Source organism: Acinonyx jubatus, chromosome C1 (genome assembly GCF_027475565.1).
Source record: "Acinonyx jubatus isolate Ajub_Pintada_27869175 chromosome C1, VMU_Ajub_asm_v1.0, whole genome shotgun sequence".
Taxonomy (NCBI): Eukaryota; Metazoa; Chordata; class Mammalia; order Carnivora; family Felidae; genus Acinonyx; species Acinonyx jubatus.
The window spans coordinates 149,147,593-149,160,161 of record NC_069381.1 but is presented as its reverse complement, the minus strand read 5'-3'; the positions used below and the strand labels follow the sequence as shown (position 1 = coordinate 149,160,161).

The following is a 12,569-nucleotide window of genomic DNA, read 5'->3' as shown; positions in this document are numbered from 1 at the left end:
TTTTGTGTATGGTATAAGAAAGTGGTCCATGTTGCTGTCCAGTTTTCCCAACACTATTTGTTGGAGAGATTGTCTTTTTCCCATTGGATATTCTTTCCTGCTTTGCCAAAGACTAACAGACTACATAATTGTGGGGTCATTTTTTGGGTTTTCTATTCTGTTCCATTGATCTATATGTCTAATTTTGTGCTAGCACCATACTGTTTCAATTACTATAGTTTTGTGATCTAATTTGAAGTCTGGAATTGTGATGCCTCCAGCTTTACTTTTCTTTTTCAAGGTTGCTTTGGCTATTTGGGGTCTTTTGTGGTTCTACAAACATTTGAGGATTAATTTTTCTGGCTCTACGCTTCTTGAGATAGACACGTATTGCTATATACTTCCCTCTCCGCACTGCTTTTGCTTCATCCCAAAGATTCTGGGCCATTGTGTTTTCATTTTAATTTGTGTCCACGTATTTTTTTTTAATTTCCTGGATGACCTATTCATTGTTTAGTACAATACTGTTTAATGTCTGTATATTTATGATCTCTCTAAGTTGTTTTTCTTGTAGTTGACTTCTAGTATCATAGTGTTGTAGTCAGAAAAGATGCATGGTATGATTTCAATCCTTTTGTATAACTGAGGCCTGATTTGTGACCTAACATGTGATCTATTCTGGAGAATGTTTCATATGTACTTGAAAAGAATGTGTTTTATACTGATTTAGGATGGAATGTTCCAAATATATCTGTTAAGTCATCTGGTCCAGAGTGTCATTCAAAGACATTGTTTCCTTGTTTATTTTCTGTTTAGATTAGCTGTCCATTGATGTAAGTCAGGATGTTGAAGTCCCCTACTATCATTATATTATTATCATTAATTCCTTTATGTTTGTTAATTGTTTTATATATTTAACTGCTCTCATGTTGGGTACATAAATATTTGCAAATTGGTAGATAGTCTTGTTGAATTGTCCCCTTTATTATGATGTAAGTACCCTTCTATATATCTTATTACAGTCTTTGTTTTAAATTCTATTTGTTTTATATAAGCATTGCAACTCTGGCATTCTTTTGACATCCATTTGCTTGATAAATTTTTCTCCATCCCCTCACTTTCAATCTGCAGGTGTCTTTAGGTCTAAAACAAGTCTCTTATAGGCAATGTATAGATGAGTCTTGTTTTTTAATCCATTTGGACAACATATGTCTTTTGATTGTGGAGTGTTAAGTCCATTTACATTCAAAATAGTCCTTGAGAAATGTATTTAGTGCCATTTTATTACTTATTTTGTCATTGTTTCTGGAGATTTTTCTCTCATCCTTTCTTGTCTTTAGACAAGACCATCACTTTTGGTCTCTCTCTGTTGCACTCAGTCTCCTTTAATATTCTTGCAGAGCTGGTTTAGTGGTCACTAATTCCTTTCGTTTTTGCTTGTCTAGAAAACTCAACTATTCTGAATGATGGACTTGCTGGATAAAGTATTCTTGGCTGCAGATTTTTCCCACTCAGCACTTTTTTTTTTTTCAGTTTATTTTTAATGTTTATGTTTGAGAGACAGAGTGTGAGCGGGTGAGGGGCAGAGAGAGAGGGAGACACAGAATCCGAAGCAGGCTCCAGGCTCCAAGCTGTCAGCCCAGAGCCTGACGTGGGGCTTAAATTCACGAACTGTGAGAGCATGACCTGAGCGAAGTTGGACACTTAACTAACTGAGCCACCCAGGCGCCCCTCCCACTCAGCACTTTAAATACAGCATGCCACTTCTTTCTGGCTTGCCAAGTTTCTGTTGAGAAATCTCCAGCTAGCCTTCTGGGTTGTCCCTTGTAAGTTAAGGACTTCTTTTGCCTTGCTGCTTTTAATATTTTTTATCACTATATTTTGCAAATTTAATTATAGTATGTCTTGGTGTTGGCTTGCTTTGGTTGATTTTGATGGGAGTTCTCTGTACCTCCTAGATCTGGATGTCTCCTTCCTCAGATTAGGGAAGTTTTCAGCCCTTATTTGTTCAAATAAATTTTCTGCCCTCTTTTCTCTCTCTTCTTTTTCTGGGACTCCTATAATATGAACGTTATTATATCTGATGAAGCCACTGTGTTCCCTGAGTCTATTCTCCCGTTCCATAACTCTTCTTTGTCTCTTTTGTTCATCTTCATTATTTTCCATTTTGTTTTCAATATAGCTAATTCATTCCTCTGCTTCTTCCAGCCTGCTGTTCATTGTATCAAGCCTATTTCCAATCTCATTTATTGCATTTTTCATCTCTGATTCTTTTTTTAACTCTTTTTCCTCTGTGACAAGGGTCACCCTGATGTCTTATATTCTTTTCTCAACCCCAGTGAGTAACCTTATGATTGTTGCTTTACATTTTCCATCAGGCATGTTACTTACGTTTGTTTTGCTTAGATCTCTGGCTGTGGCCTTATCTTGTTTTTTCATTTGGGATAAATTCCTCCATCTTGGCATTTTGTCTAAGTCTCGGTCTTCTTCTGTGTTAGAAAGGCCAGTTAATTCTCCTGCTCCTGAGAGTAATAGCTTTATGAAGAAGAGGTCATGTAGTATCCAGGGCCTGGTGCTTCAAGGAGTATCTTTGATGTTTGCTGTGTGAGTTCTGCTCTTATGTTTTGGCTGCTCTATCCTTCTGGCCAGTCATCTGTAGAGGTTCTACTTACCTGCTGTGGTCAGCGTTTGGTCGCTGGCCAGAACATGTCAAGTTTTAACTAGGTGTGCTCTAGTCTGCTTGTTTAATGAGTCCTGATACCACCTGCACCAGAACTGAGGCTGTATAGAACTCTTCTGTCAGATGTGGTGGAGGCAAGGGCTTGTGCTGGTCTTCTGGGGAAGGAGCCTGCCATTCTGAGACTACCATGCTTGACTGAGAAGTGAGTCCTGCTAGAGCACAGGTTTGGTATAAGGAAATCAGGCAGCCTGTGTACGTGCTATGCCACTTCCCACATGCAGCTATGTGCTTATGCTTAAGGGTGGGGGAGGGAAATGACACCAGCTGGCTCCTTTGTTCCTGGAGAGGTGTCTCTGTGAATGCTGCCTCTCAGGGATGTGCAAGAAGAGTGAATATTCTCCCCACTGTGAACCCCAAGCATTCTTCAAATCACTGTTTCCATGCTGTCTGCCCCTAGGTTGTGTGCCTGCCTTCTCTCCAGGAGCAGTGCAGTACCCTCTGGACTCTATCCTAGTCAAGTCTGTTGACCTTCAAAAGTCTAAGCTTCAAGCCCTGCTAGTTGCAAGAACTCGTGAAATTCAGCCTCTCTCATTTTCCAAGCCAATGCTTTGGGGAAACATTCTCCTTATGCATTCCCATTTGTTCCTCTCTCTCTCACCCTTCTCCATGACAACAGCTTCCTCCTCCCTACACCACCCATGATCCATTTCTCCCCTCAACCATGTCTGCACTCATCCTACCTTCTTTGATGTGGCCTCTTCTCTCCCTTTAGTTGTGGGGTTTGTTCTGTCCACCTTCAGGTTGATTTCTGGGGTACTTAGAATAATTTGATAGCTATCTAGATGTGTTCATGGGACAAGATGAGCTTAGGGTCCTTCTACTCCACTGCCATCCTCCCTCTTTCTCTTCATACTCAATTAAATCAAGTGATTTCATATCCCAGGCAACTGAGACATGAAAACTTTCCAAAACTGAGCTACAACAATCTTTCAGTATTCATATTGCTCAAGTTTTTTTAAATTTTTTTTCACAATATTGCTAAAGTTTTAAAGCCTTAAAACTGATTGAATTTAACAGTGAATAATGGTGAAAAATACATAATATTACAAACTTGTCAAAGAAGACGAGATATTTTTCAGAGAAATAGCTACGGGGCACCTGGGTGGCTCAGCGAGTTAAGTGTCTGACCCTTGGTTTCTGCTCAGGTCATGATCTCATGGTTTCATGAGTTCAAGTCTCACATCAGTCTGTGCTGAAAGTGCGGAGCCAGCTTAGGAGTCTGTCACCCTCTGTCTGCCCCTCTCCTACTGTCTCTTTCAAAATAAATAAACTTAAAAAAATCAGTAATTTCAAAAAAGAAAAAGAAAAAGAAAAATAGCTACATAATGCTATACCCATTTTTAAATGATGAATACCTGTCAGTGCTCGAAGCTTCACACAGCAAGCCACATAATCATCAAAGAAGATTCTGCCATTCTTGCTGTACCGTTTAACAATAGCAGTTAATGTTTGAGGGCTCAACCTATAACCTAGAAATAAGAATTAACAGATTAAAACTTCTAAAACCAAACACCATAAGAACATCACATCATTGCATTTTCTTTAAAAACAATCAAAAAAATAAAATTCCAAAATTCATTCCATAAAAATATATACTAAAAATAAAACACATTCATATTGAAACTTATCAAAGGCTTTACTACTAATGGTTAAGTGGTACATAAACATCTAAATTCTAGCTCTGTAATGAAGTCATAGCTAAGAAAAAACAAAATTATGTTTTTGTATTTTTAGAATATATTTTTATTTTTAAATAATGTCTAGAATATTTTATATATTTTAATGCTCCAATATTTCAATTCTGTAATTTCATAGTTCTTTAAAGAATATCAAGGAAAGATTATTAGTGATTTTTGCTATCGCTTAAATTCTTTATTTCCTTTTTGCCTTTTTTTTCATTGAGGTATAATTGGCATATATAATTATATTAGCTTCAGATGTACAATATAATGATTCCATAGTTGCATATATTACAAAATGATCACTATAAGTCTAGTTAACACCTGTCACCCTATATAGTTACAGAATTTTCTCTTCTTGTTATGAGAACTTTTAAGATCTATTCTTAGCAACTTTCCAATATGTGCATACTTTACTGTGAAGGATGCTGACCTAGAATTATTGTCTTTATATATTACTATATTAGCAGATTTGGACAATCTACTCAAAGAGGAAAACAATAATAAACGTAGAGAAAATTTTATGTGTAGCTACAATCCAGGGAACTTGCTAAAAATAAATAAATAAATAAATAAATAAATAAATAAATAAATAAATAAATGGAAAGGTATAAATTAATAGAAGTAAAGTATGGAAACTTATGTAATTATATGCAAATGTATTTTAAGCTTCCTAGTAGAGAGTTATGATCTGAATGTGTAATGATAAAACTCTTATTATTTCCCATAGCATTCTCAGCAAAATAATTTGAATATTTTAACATGCATCTGAAGATCTTAAATTTGAATAATCCACAATATCTCTCTATGGCACTCAAATGCCTACGTGAACTCTGGCAGTTTTCTTTTTTGCCTAAGGTTATAGTACCTTTTCTACATTATGTTGAATTAAGGATCAAGTTTAATCCATTAGGTATTAATGCTTTAACTGAACTATATATGATGTGTCCAGGACTGTCTCTAAAATGACCATCTATTAAATTAAAATGTCTAATTATAAAACAAAACAAATCACTAGCTTTAGCTTCTTTAAATTGGAATTTGAGATAATTTGCATTGGGTTCAGATTTTAAATTCCAAAAGGTTAATTTTCTTACAACTGTATTTTGTTTACAAATGAGTGTAAAAAAAAAATCAAAGGGTAAACACAATTAGGAATACTACATGAACTGTAAAAGCAGGTTAAACACCATTTTATATTACCACTTTTGAAAGAAAGCAGACTGAGAACCTCAGCTTACCAAAGATAGGATAAAAATAAAGTTACATTCTTTTAAAATACTCTAAAATGCAGACTTTGCATTCTGAGGTATTTTGGCATATACTGTGTATACTAACCACATAAGAAAACGAAGGAAAATTTAGAAAACATGGTTTTTATTGTTGAAAAGCTAGAGTGTAATATGGAAGCCAGTAATATATTGAGATAAGCCTTTGCTATCAAATTAGAGCTCTTACCACAAATGAACACTATTCTATACTCAGGGATTGGAAAAACCAATATTGTTGAAATGTCCATATTACTCAAAGCAATATACAGATTCAATGCAACCCCTATAAAATATCAATGGCATTTTATCACAGAACTAGAACAAATTATACTAAAATTCGTATGGAACTAAAAAGACCCCAAATAGCCAAAGTAATCCTGAGAAAGAAGAACAAAGTGGGAGGTATCACAATTTCAGATTTCAAGATATACTATAGAACTGCAGTAATCAAAACAGTGTGGTACTGGCACAAAAACAGATAAATAGATGAAAAGACCAGAATAGAGAGCTCAGAAATAAACCCATGCTTATATGGTCAATTAATCTATGACAAAGAGGCAAGAACATACAATGGGAAAAAGTCTCTTCAGCAAATGGTGTAGGAAAATGGTACAGCCACATGCAAAAGAATGAAACTGGACTATTTTCTTACATCATGCACAAACTCAAAAAGGATTAAAGAACTAAATATGAGACCTGAAACCACAAAACTCCTAGAGGAAAACATAGGCAGTAATTTAACATTGGCTGAAGCAACATTTTTCTAGATAGGTCTCCTGAGGCAAGGAAAACAAAAGCAAAAATAAACTACTGGGACTACACCAAAATAAAAAGCTTTTGCACAGTGAAGGAAACCATTAACAAAATGAAAAGGCAACCTACTGAATGGGAGAAGATATTTGCAAATGACATATCCTGTAAGTGGTTAATATCCAGATATATAGAACTTAGACAACTCAACACTAAAAAACCCCAAATAATCCAATGAAATATATGCAGAAGACCCAAACAGACATTTTTCCAAAGAAGATAAACATATGGCCAACAGACACACAAAAAAATGTTCAACATTCCTAATCATCAGGGAAATGCAAATCAAAACCACAATGAAAGATCCCATTACATCTGTCAGAATGGCTAGAATAAAAAATACAAGGAATAATAAGTATTGGTGAAAATGTAGAGAAAAAGAAACCTTTCTGCATTGTTGTTAGGAATGTAAATGGTACAGCCATTGTGAAAAACAGTGTGGAGGGCCCTCAAAAAGTCAGAAATAGAGGGGAGCACCTGCGTGGCTAGGATGGTCAAGCTTCAGACTCTTAATTTTGGCTCAGGTCATAACCTCACAGTTCGTAGGTTCGAGCCCCACATGTGGCTTACCAATGGGGAAGTCTGCTTGGAATTCTCTCTCTCTCTCCCTTTCTCTCTGCCCCTCCCTGCTTTTTCTCTCTCTCAAAATAAATAAATAAAGTAAAAATTAAAAATAGAAATACCATATAATCCAGTAATTCCAATACTGGAATATTTTCAAAGAAAAGGAAGACACTAATTCAAAAAGATATGTGCAGCCCTGTATTTACTGCAGCATTATTTACAATAGCCAAATTATGGAAGCAACCAAAGTGTCCATCAACCAATAAATGGATAAAAAAGATGTGGTACATATATACAATGAAATATTACTCAGCCATATAAAAGAATGAGATCTTGCCACTTGCGACAAATGGATGGACCTAGAGGGTATTATGTTAAGCGAAATAAGTCAGAGAAAGTCAAATACCATATGGTTTCAAAAATATATGGAATTTAAAAAACAAAACAAAGAAAAAAGGAACAAACAAAAAAGGCCCTTAAATATAAAGAACAAACTGGTGGTTACCAGAGGGGAGATAAGTGGTACAAACTTCCAGTTACGAAATAATTAAGTCACCCCAGGGGCGTCTGGGTCGCTCAGTCAGTTAAGCATCCAACTTTGGCTCAGATCATGATATCGCCGGTTATGAGTTCGAGCCCCGCATCAGGCTCTGTGCTGACAGCTCAGAGCCTAGAGCCTTCTTCAGATTCTGTGTCTCCCTCTCTCTCTGCCCCTCCCCTGCTTGTGCTCTGTCTCTTTCTCACAAATAAACAAACATTAAAAAAAAATAAAAAGGGGTGCCTGGGTGGCTCAGTCGGTTAAGCATCCAACTTCAGCTCAGGTCATGATCTCACAGTTCACAAGTTTGAGCTCCATGTTGGGCTCTGTGCTGACAGCTCAGAACCTGGAGCCTGCTTTGGATTCTGTATCTCCTTCTCTCTCTGCCCCACCCTTGCTTACTCTTGCTCTCTTTTTCTCTCTCAAAAATAAATAAACATTAAAAAAATTTTTAAACAAAATAATTAAGTCACCCTGAAAAATACAGCATAGGGAATAGAGTCAATAAGATCATAATATATGTTGTATGTTTACAGACGGTGAATATACTTGTGATAAGCACTGAGTAATGTATAGAACTGTTGAACACCTATACGGATACGAATAGAAATGCTGTATTCTTGAAATTAATATAACACTGCATATTAATACTTCCAAAAATCTGGCAAAAATAGAATAAATAATTAGACACCTCAGCAAATTAAAAAAAAATACACTATAAATGGTGGTTACCCACAATTAGAGGAATGCATTTTAATATACTCAACAGAGGAAATTCAGAAATTAATTTTATCAACCACAATGTATAAAAAAGATCATCTTTAAAAAAAAATAGATAAAATGGTTTTGTTAAAAGTCTTCAATCAGAATTCATCTACAATCTTCAAATCAAACTGCGCAACAGCTGGTGAAATAATAGATTCCTTTGTCACTTAACAAATTAAAACAGTTAAGATTCATTTCATCAAAGAACAATTATCTGAATAGATTCTAAAGAATTTTAACATTCTTACCCATAGCAGCGATGGCTTGATTCAATTCATGATGTTCCACTGTGCCACTTTGGTCTTGATCAATAGTCATGAAGTTTTGCTTCCAGGCATTAAGAGCTGCCCAAAGTTCTTTGAATTCACTAAACCTCATTTTTCCTGTGTAATCTCTCTGATAGTTTTATTAATAAAAATAAATTTTGATACCAATGAGAATTTACTTGACCCAAAGCTGTAAATCATTGACTAAAAAACTATTAGTATGCTTCTGCAAGTTAGCTAAATTCAGCATATGAATAGATTTCTACTTCAAAATAGAAGAGCATGGAATTCAAACAGAATCTTACAAAGTATTTTTAAAGTCTCTAATTTACTGTAGTCATATACAGCCAACAATTGCTTAGTTATATTCAGAAAACAATTATTCCATATTCTAGTATTTTCTATTTTTATTCAAGGATACATCCAACATGGCGATCATAATTCTGCAGGTTTCCAAACTAAAGGCTGTAAAACATATTTATTATTTGAATTGGAGTCTGCCCAATTTTATCTATGTAAAATTATGACAATTACTATTTTATAAAACAAAATGTTTAAAAATTGCCAAAAATACACAGTCACCCCATCAACAAACTTTGAATGCTTATGCATCCATAGTAAAAAAAAAAAAAAAAAAAAAAAAAAAAAGACTAAAATAAAAATTACTACTACTCCAAACTATTCACATCTAGTAAGGGGATTTGGTAGTTATATAAGCAATTATAAAATAACTGAAATTATTGTCACAGGGGAAAGGAGGGCTTTGATCTTCCCAACACAAACGACGAGCAGGTTTTTAAATAGAAATCTGACATATACGGAGTACACAAAACACGAAAGATGTAGAGATGTGATTAAAGTTTGAGATGAAGGACTGGCTTGTGATGACATCTAAAGGGAGAAGAGGGTCAGATCATGAAAGTCTTGAATGCCACCCTAAAGATTTAGACCAAGGGAAGTCACTGAAGAATTTTACAGAGCAGAGGGGCAATTCTAAAATTTCCATTACAGAAATACTCATTTACATTAAACAGACTGCAGAGTAAAGTAAGATGAACCCGGATGTAGGTAAATCATTTGCTAGTTTACTGCAATCAATCAAGTAAAAATGTGAACTTCTGATCTGAAGCAGCTGTTTTCCCTTGGGCAAGGGAAAAGGCAGGAAGAAAAAATAAATATAAACTATCTTAATATCATGGGTTATTAGAAATATTAACATTTTCATATTTATAGAACTATAACTGAAGACTCACACTAAGTAGAATTTTTCTAATCCTTATCACAATTATATTGAATTAGTATGCTGATTTACCTCATGACTTATTATATCAGTCTTGATAAAAGAAATATTACGTCAGTACAGTTTAGGTAAGCTTACCAAGTTCTTACTCTTCGCTCCTTAAAATGAATAAATGAATAAATAAAAATGCTTAAAATTATCTTATTTTGTTATTTGATGTTAGCATATTTTGAAATTTTTATGAGAAAAAATATTTCAGCTAAATTTTAGACCTATTAAGAAAAAAAATCATAAAACATTCTACAAGTTAAAATAGCTGATTTTCTTTAAATGTTTATTTAATACAGTGTCAACGTTAGAATAGGTGGTTATAATATTTTCAGATGGACAATTCAACAGACACTCGATGAGTATTCACTATGAGCCAGGTAGCATGATTTTGTGATTTTACATAAACATACAAAGGTATTATAGTCCCAATTTACAAATGAAGAAACAGAGGCCCAGAATAATAAAGTTTCCCAAGTCATAAAGCCAGTAAGTGGAAAAGTCAATACAGGAGCCCAGTCCTCCTTCAAATCCTGTTCAGGTGGGAAGAAGCAGGGTGGCAAAGTTTCCATGAACAATCCCTGGATGGCATTCCATCATTTTGTCAGGCAAATGGTATGTTTTGCTTTCAAGTTAACATGGCACCCATCCGTTATGTGGGAGAATCTCAACAGATGATAACAAATGGCAAGAACTGAGTCTTCATATAAGCGTACCTTCAATCATAAAATAAGATTGAATGTATATGTATAGAAGATTAAATATTTTTGACAAAGAATAGAGAAGAATTTTTAGGAAAGTTCATAGATTTTTAATACCCCATTGTAATGGGAAAAAATTAAATTTCTAAAGTCATAAACCATTAGAAAAAGGAGAATAAGAGAACATAAAGGAAAAGAATTGTAAAATAGTAAGATGAATGGAAGTTAACTGACGTAGATAGGAGAAAGTGACCATAAACACGCAATAAGAAAAGCTGAAAAGTAGCCTAGTTATCCAGGGGAAGACCCCAAACATGTTTAAGAACTGGTAGTATTTCTAAATATGGGTGTGCAGGTAGAGATAAAAACAGAATAACCAATTGAATATCTGCTTAAAAAGTATCTACAGCCCCCAAATCCCTCCTTGCCTTAGCTCTGTAGATGGATACTATGTCTATTCTCACATCAGCAGAAGTCTGGCAATTTGCTGTCTGGAGAGTTCTTCCAATTTCAGGGTATCAGGCACATATATGAAGCCCTAACTACTAACCAATGACCAGTAACCCTTAACCTCTAGCACTGATACTAACATTGACTCTAACATTAACCCTAACACTAACCCTCTAGAGAGGTCTCTGCACGACAGGATAACAGTTATATACCCTAACAATAATCCTAACACTAACCGCTAACCCTTAACCCCTAATACTAACACTAATCCTAATCCTCACTATAACTCTAACCCTAAAAGTAACCTTAGATAGGAGAAAGTGGCTTCCTGAATACATGGTAAGAAAAGCTTTGAGAAGCAGCCTAGTTATCCTGGGGAAGAATCTCAAAATTTAAGAATCTGTAGTATTTCTAAATATGGGTGTGAAGGTAGAGATAAAAACAGAAGGACCAATTGATGATTTATTTAAAGAGGATACAGAGCCCCAAATTTCCTCCTTGCCTCAGCTCCATAGATGGATGTCATGTCTATGCTCACACCAGAAGTTGGGGGATTTACCATCCAGAAAGGTTTTTGAAGTTCAGGATGCCAGGAACATATTCAAAGGCCTCACCACTAACCAATAACCACTAAGCCCTAACCCCCAACCCTGATACTCACATTCACCCTAATATTAACCCTAACACTAATCTTCTGGACAGGTCTCTGAATAGCAGGATACCAGGGACATACCCTAACATTAACCATAATCCTAACTCTAATTTTAACCACTAACCAGTAACCTACAACCCCAAACCCTAACACTAACACTAATCCTGACTCCAACCTTAACCCTAGAGATGAGAAAGGGGCTTTCTAAGCACAGTTTTTCTGATTAAAAAAAAAAAAGAAGAAAAAAACAAAAACAAAAGGTGAGCAGCAGTCTAGCTATCCATGAGAAGACCCCAAACATTTAAGAATTGGCAATATTTCTGAAAATGGATGCAAAGGCAGAAATAAAAACAGAAGGACAAATTGAATATCCATTTAAAGAGTATTTAGAGCACCAAATCCCCTCCTTGCCTCAGCAGTATAGATGGCTACGATGTCTATTCCCACCCAAGCAGAAGTCCAGGGATTTACTGTCCGGAGAGATCTCTCAACAGCAGGATACCAGGCACACACCCAAAGTCTTCAAACCTAACCTCTAACCTGTAATCCTAACCTTAACCCTATGACTATCCCTAATCCAAACTTTCTGGAAAGGTCACTGAACTCCAGGATACAAGGCAAATACAAGAACAGTAATGCTAAACCTAATGCAAACCCTAACCATAACCCTAGAGCTGAGAAAGTGCCTTTTAAATACATGATACAAAAAGTTGAGAAGCAGCCTAGCTCTCTTGGAGAAGATGCCAAACATTTAAGAACTGTGTGTGAAGGTAGAGATGAAAACAGGAAGACCAGGTGAATATCTATCGAAAGAGTATTTAGGGACCCAAATCCCCTCCTTGCTTCAGATTGGTAGATAGCTGCCA

General features: G+C 35.4%; 1 protein-coding gene across 23 annotated transcripts in view; it reads right to left on the bottom strand.

Annotated features, from left to right (window-relative positions):
* GCA (grancalcin) overlaps positions 1-12,569 on the bottom strand; it is a 48,238-nt gene that overhangs the window by 5,696 nt on the left and 29,973 nt on the right. For 21 of the 23 annotated variants that reach the window (XM_053215186.1, XM_053215188.1, XM_053215189.1 and 18 more), the window contains 4 exons: positions 9,034-9,077; positions 8,595-8,742; positions 4,075-4,188; positions 2,371-2,468 (listed from right to left, as the gene is read on the bottom strand). In XM_053215186.1, coding sequence (XP_053071161.1) covers positions 2,371-2,468; positions 4,075-4,188; positions 8,595-8,742; positions 9,034-9,077 — 404 coding nt within the window. The remainder of the gene's footprint in view (positions 1-2,370; positions 2,469-4,074; positions 4,189-8,594; positions 8,743-9,033; positions 9,078-12,569) is intronic. The other 2 variants (XM_053215191.1, XM_015082735.3) reach the window with 1 other exon arrangement.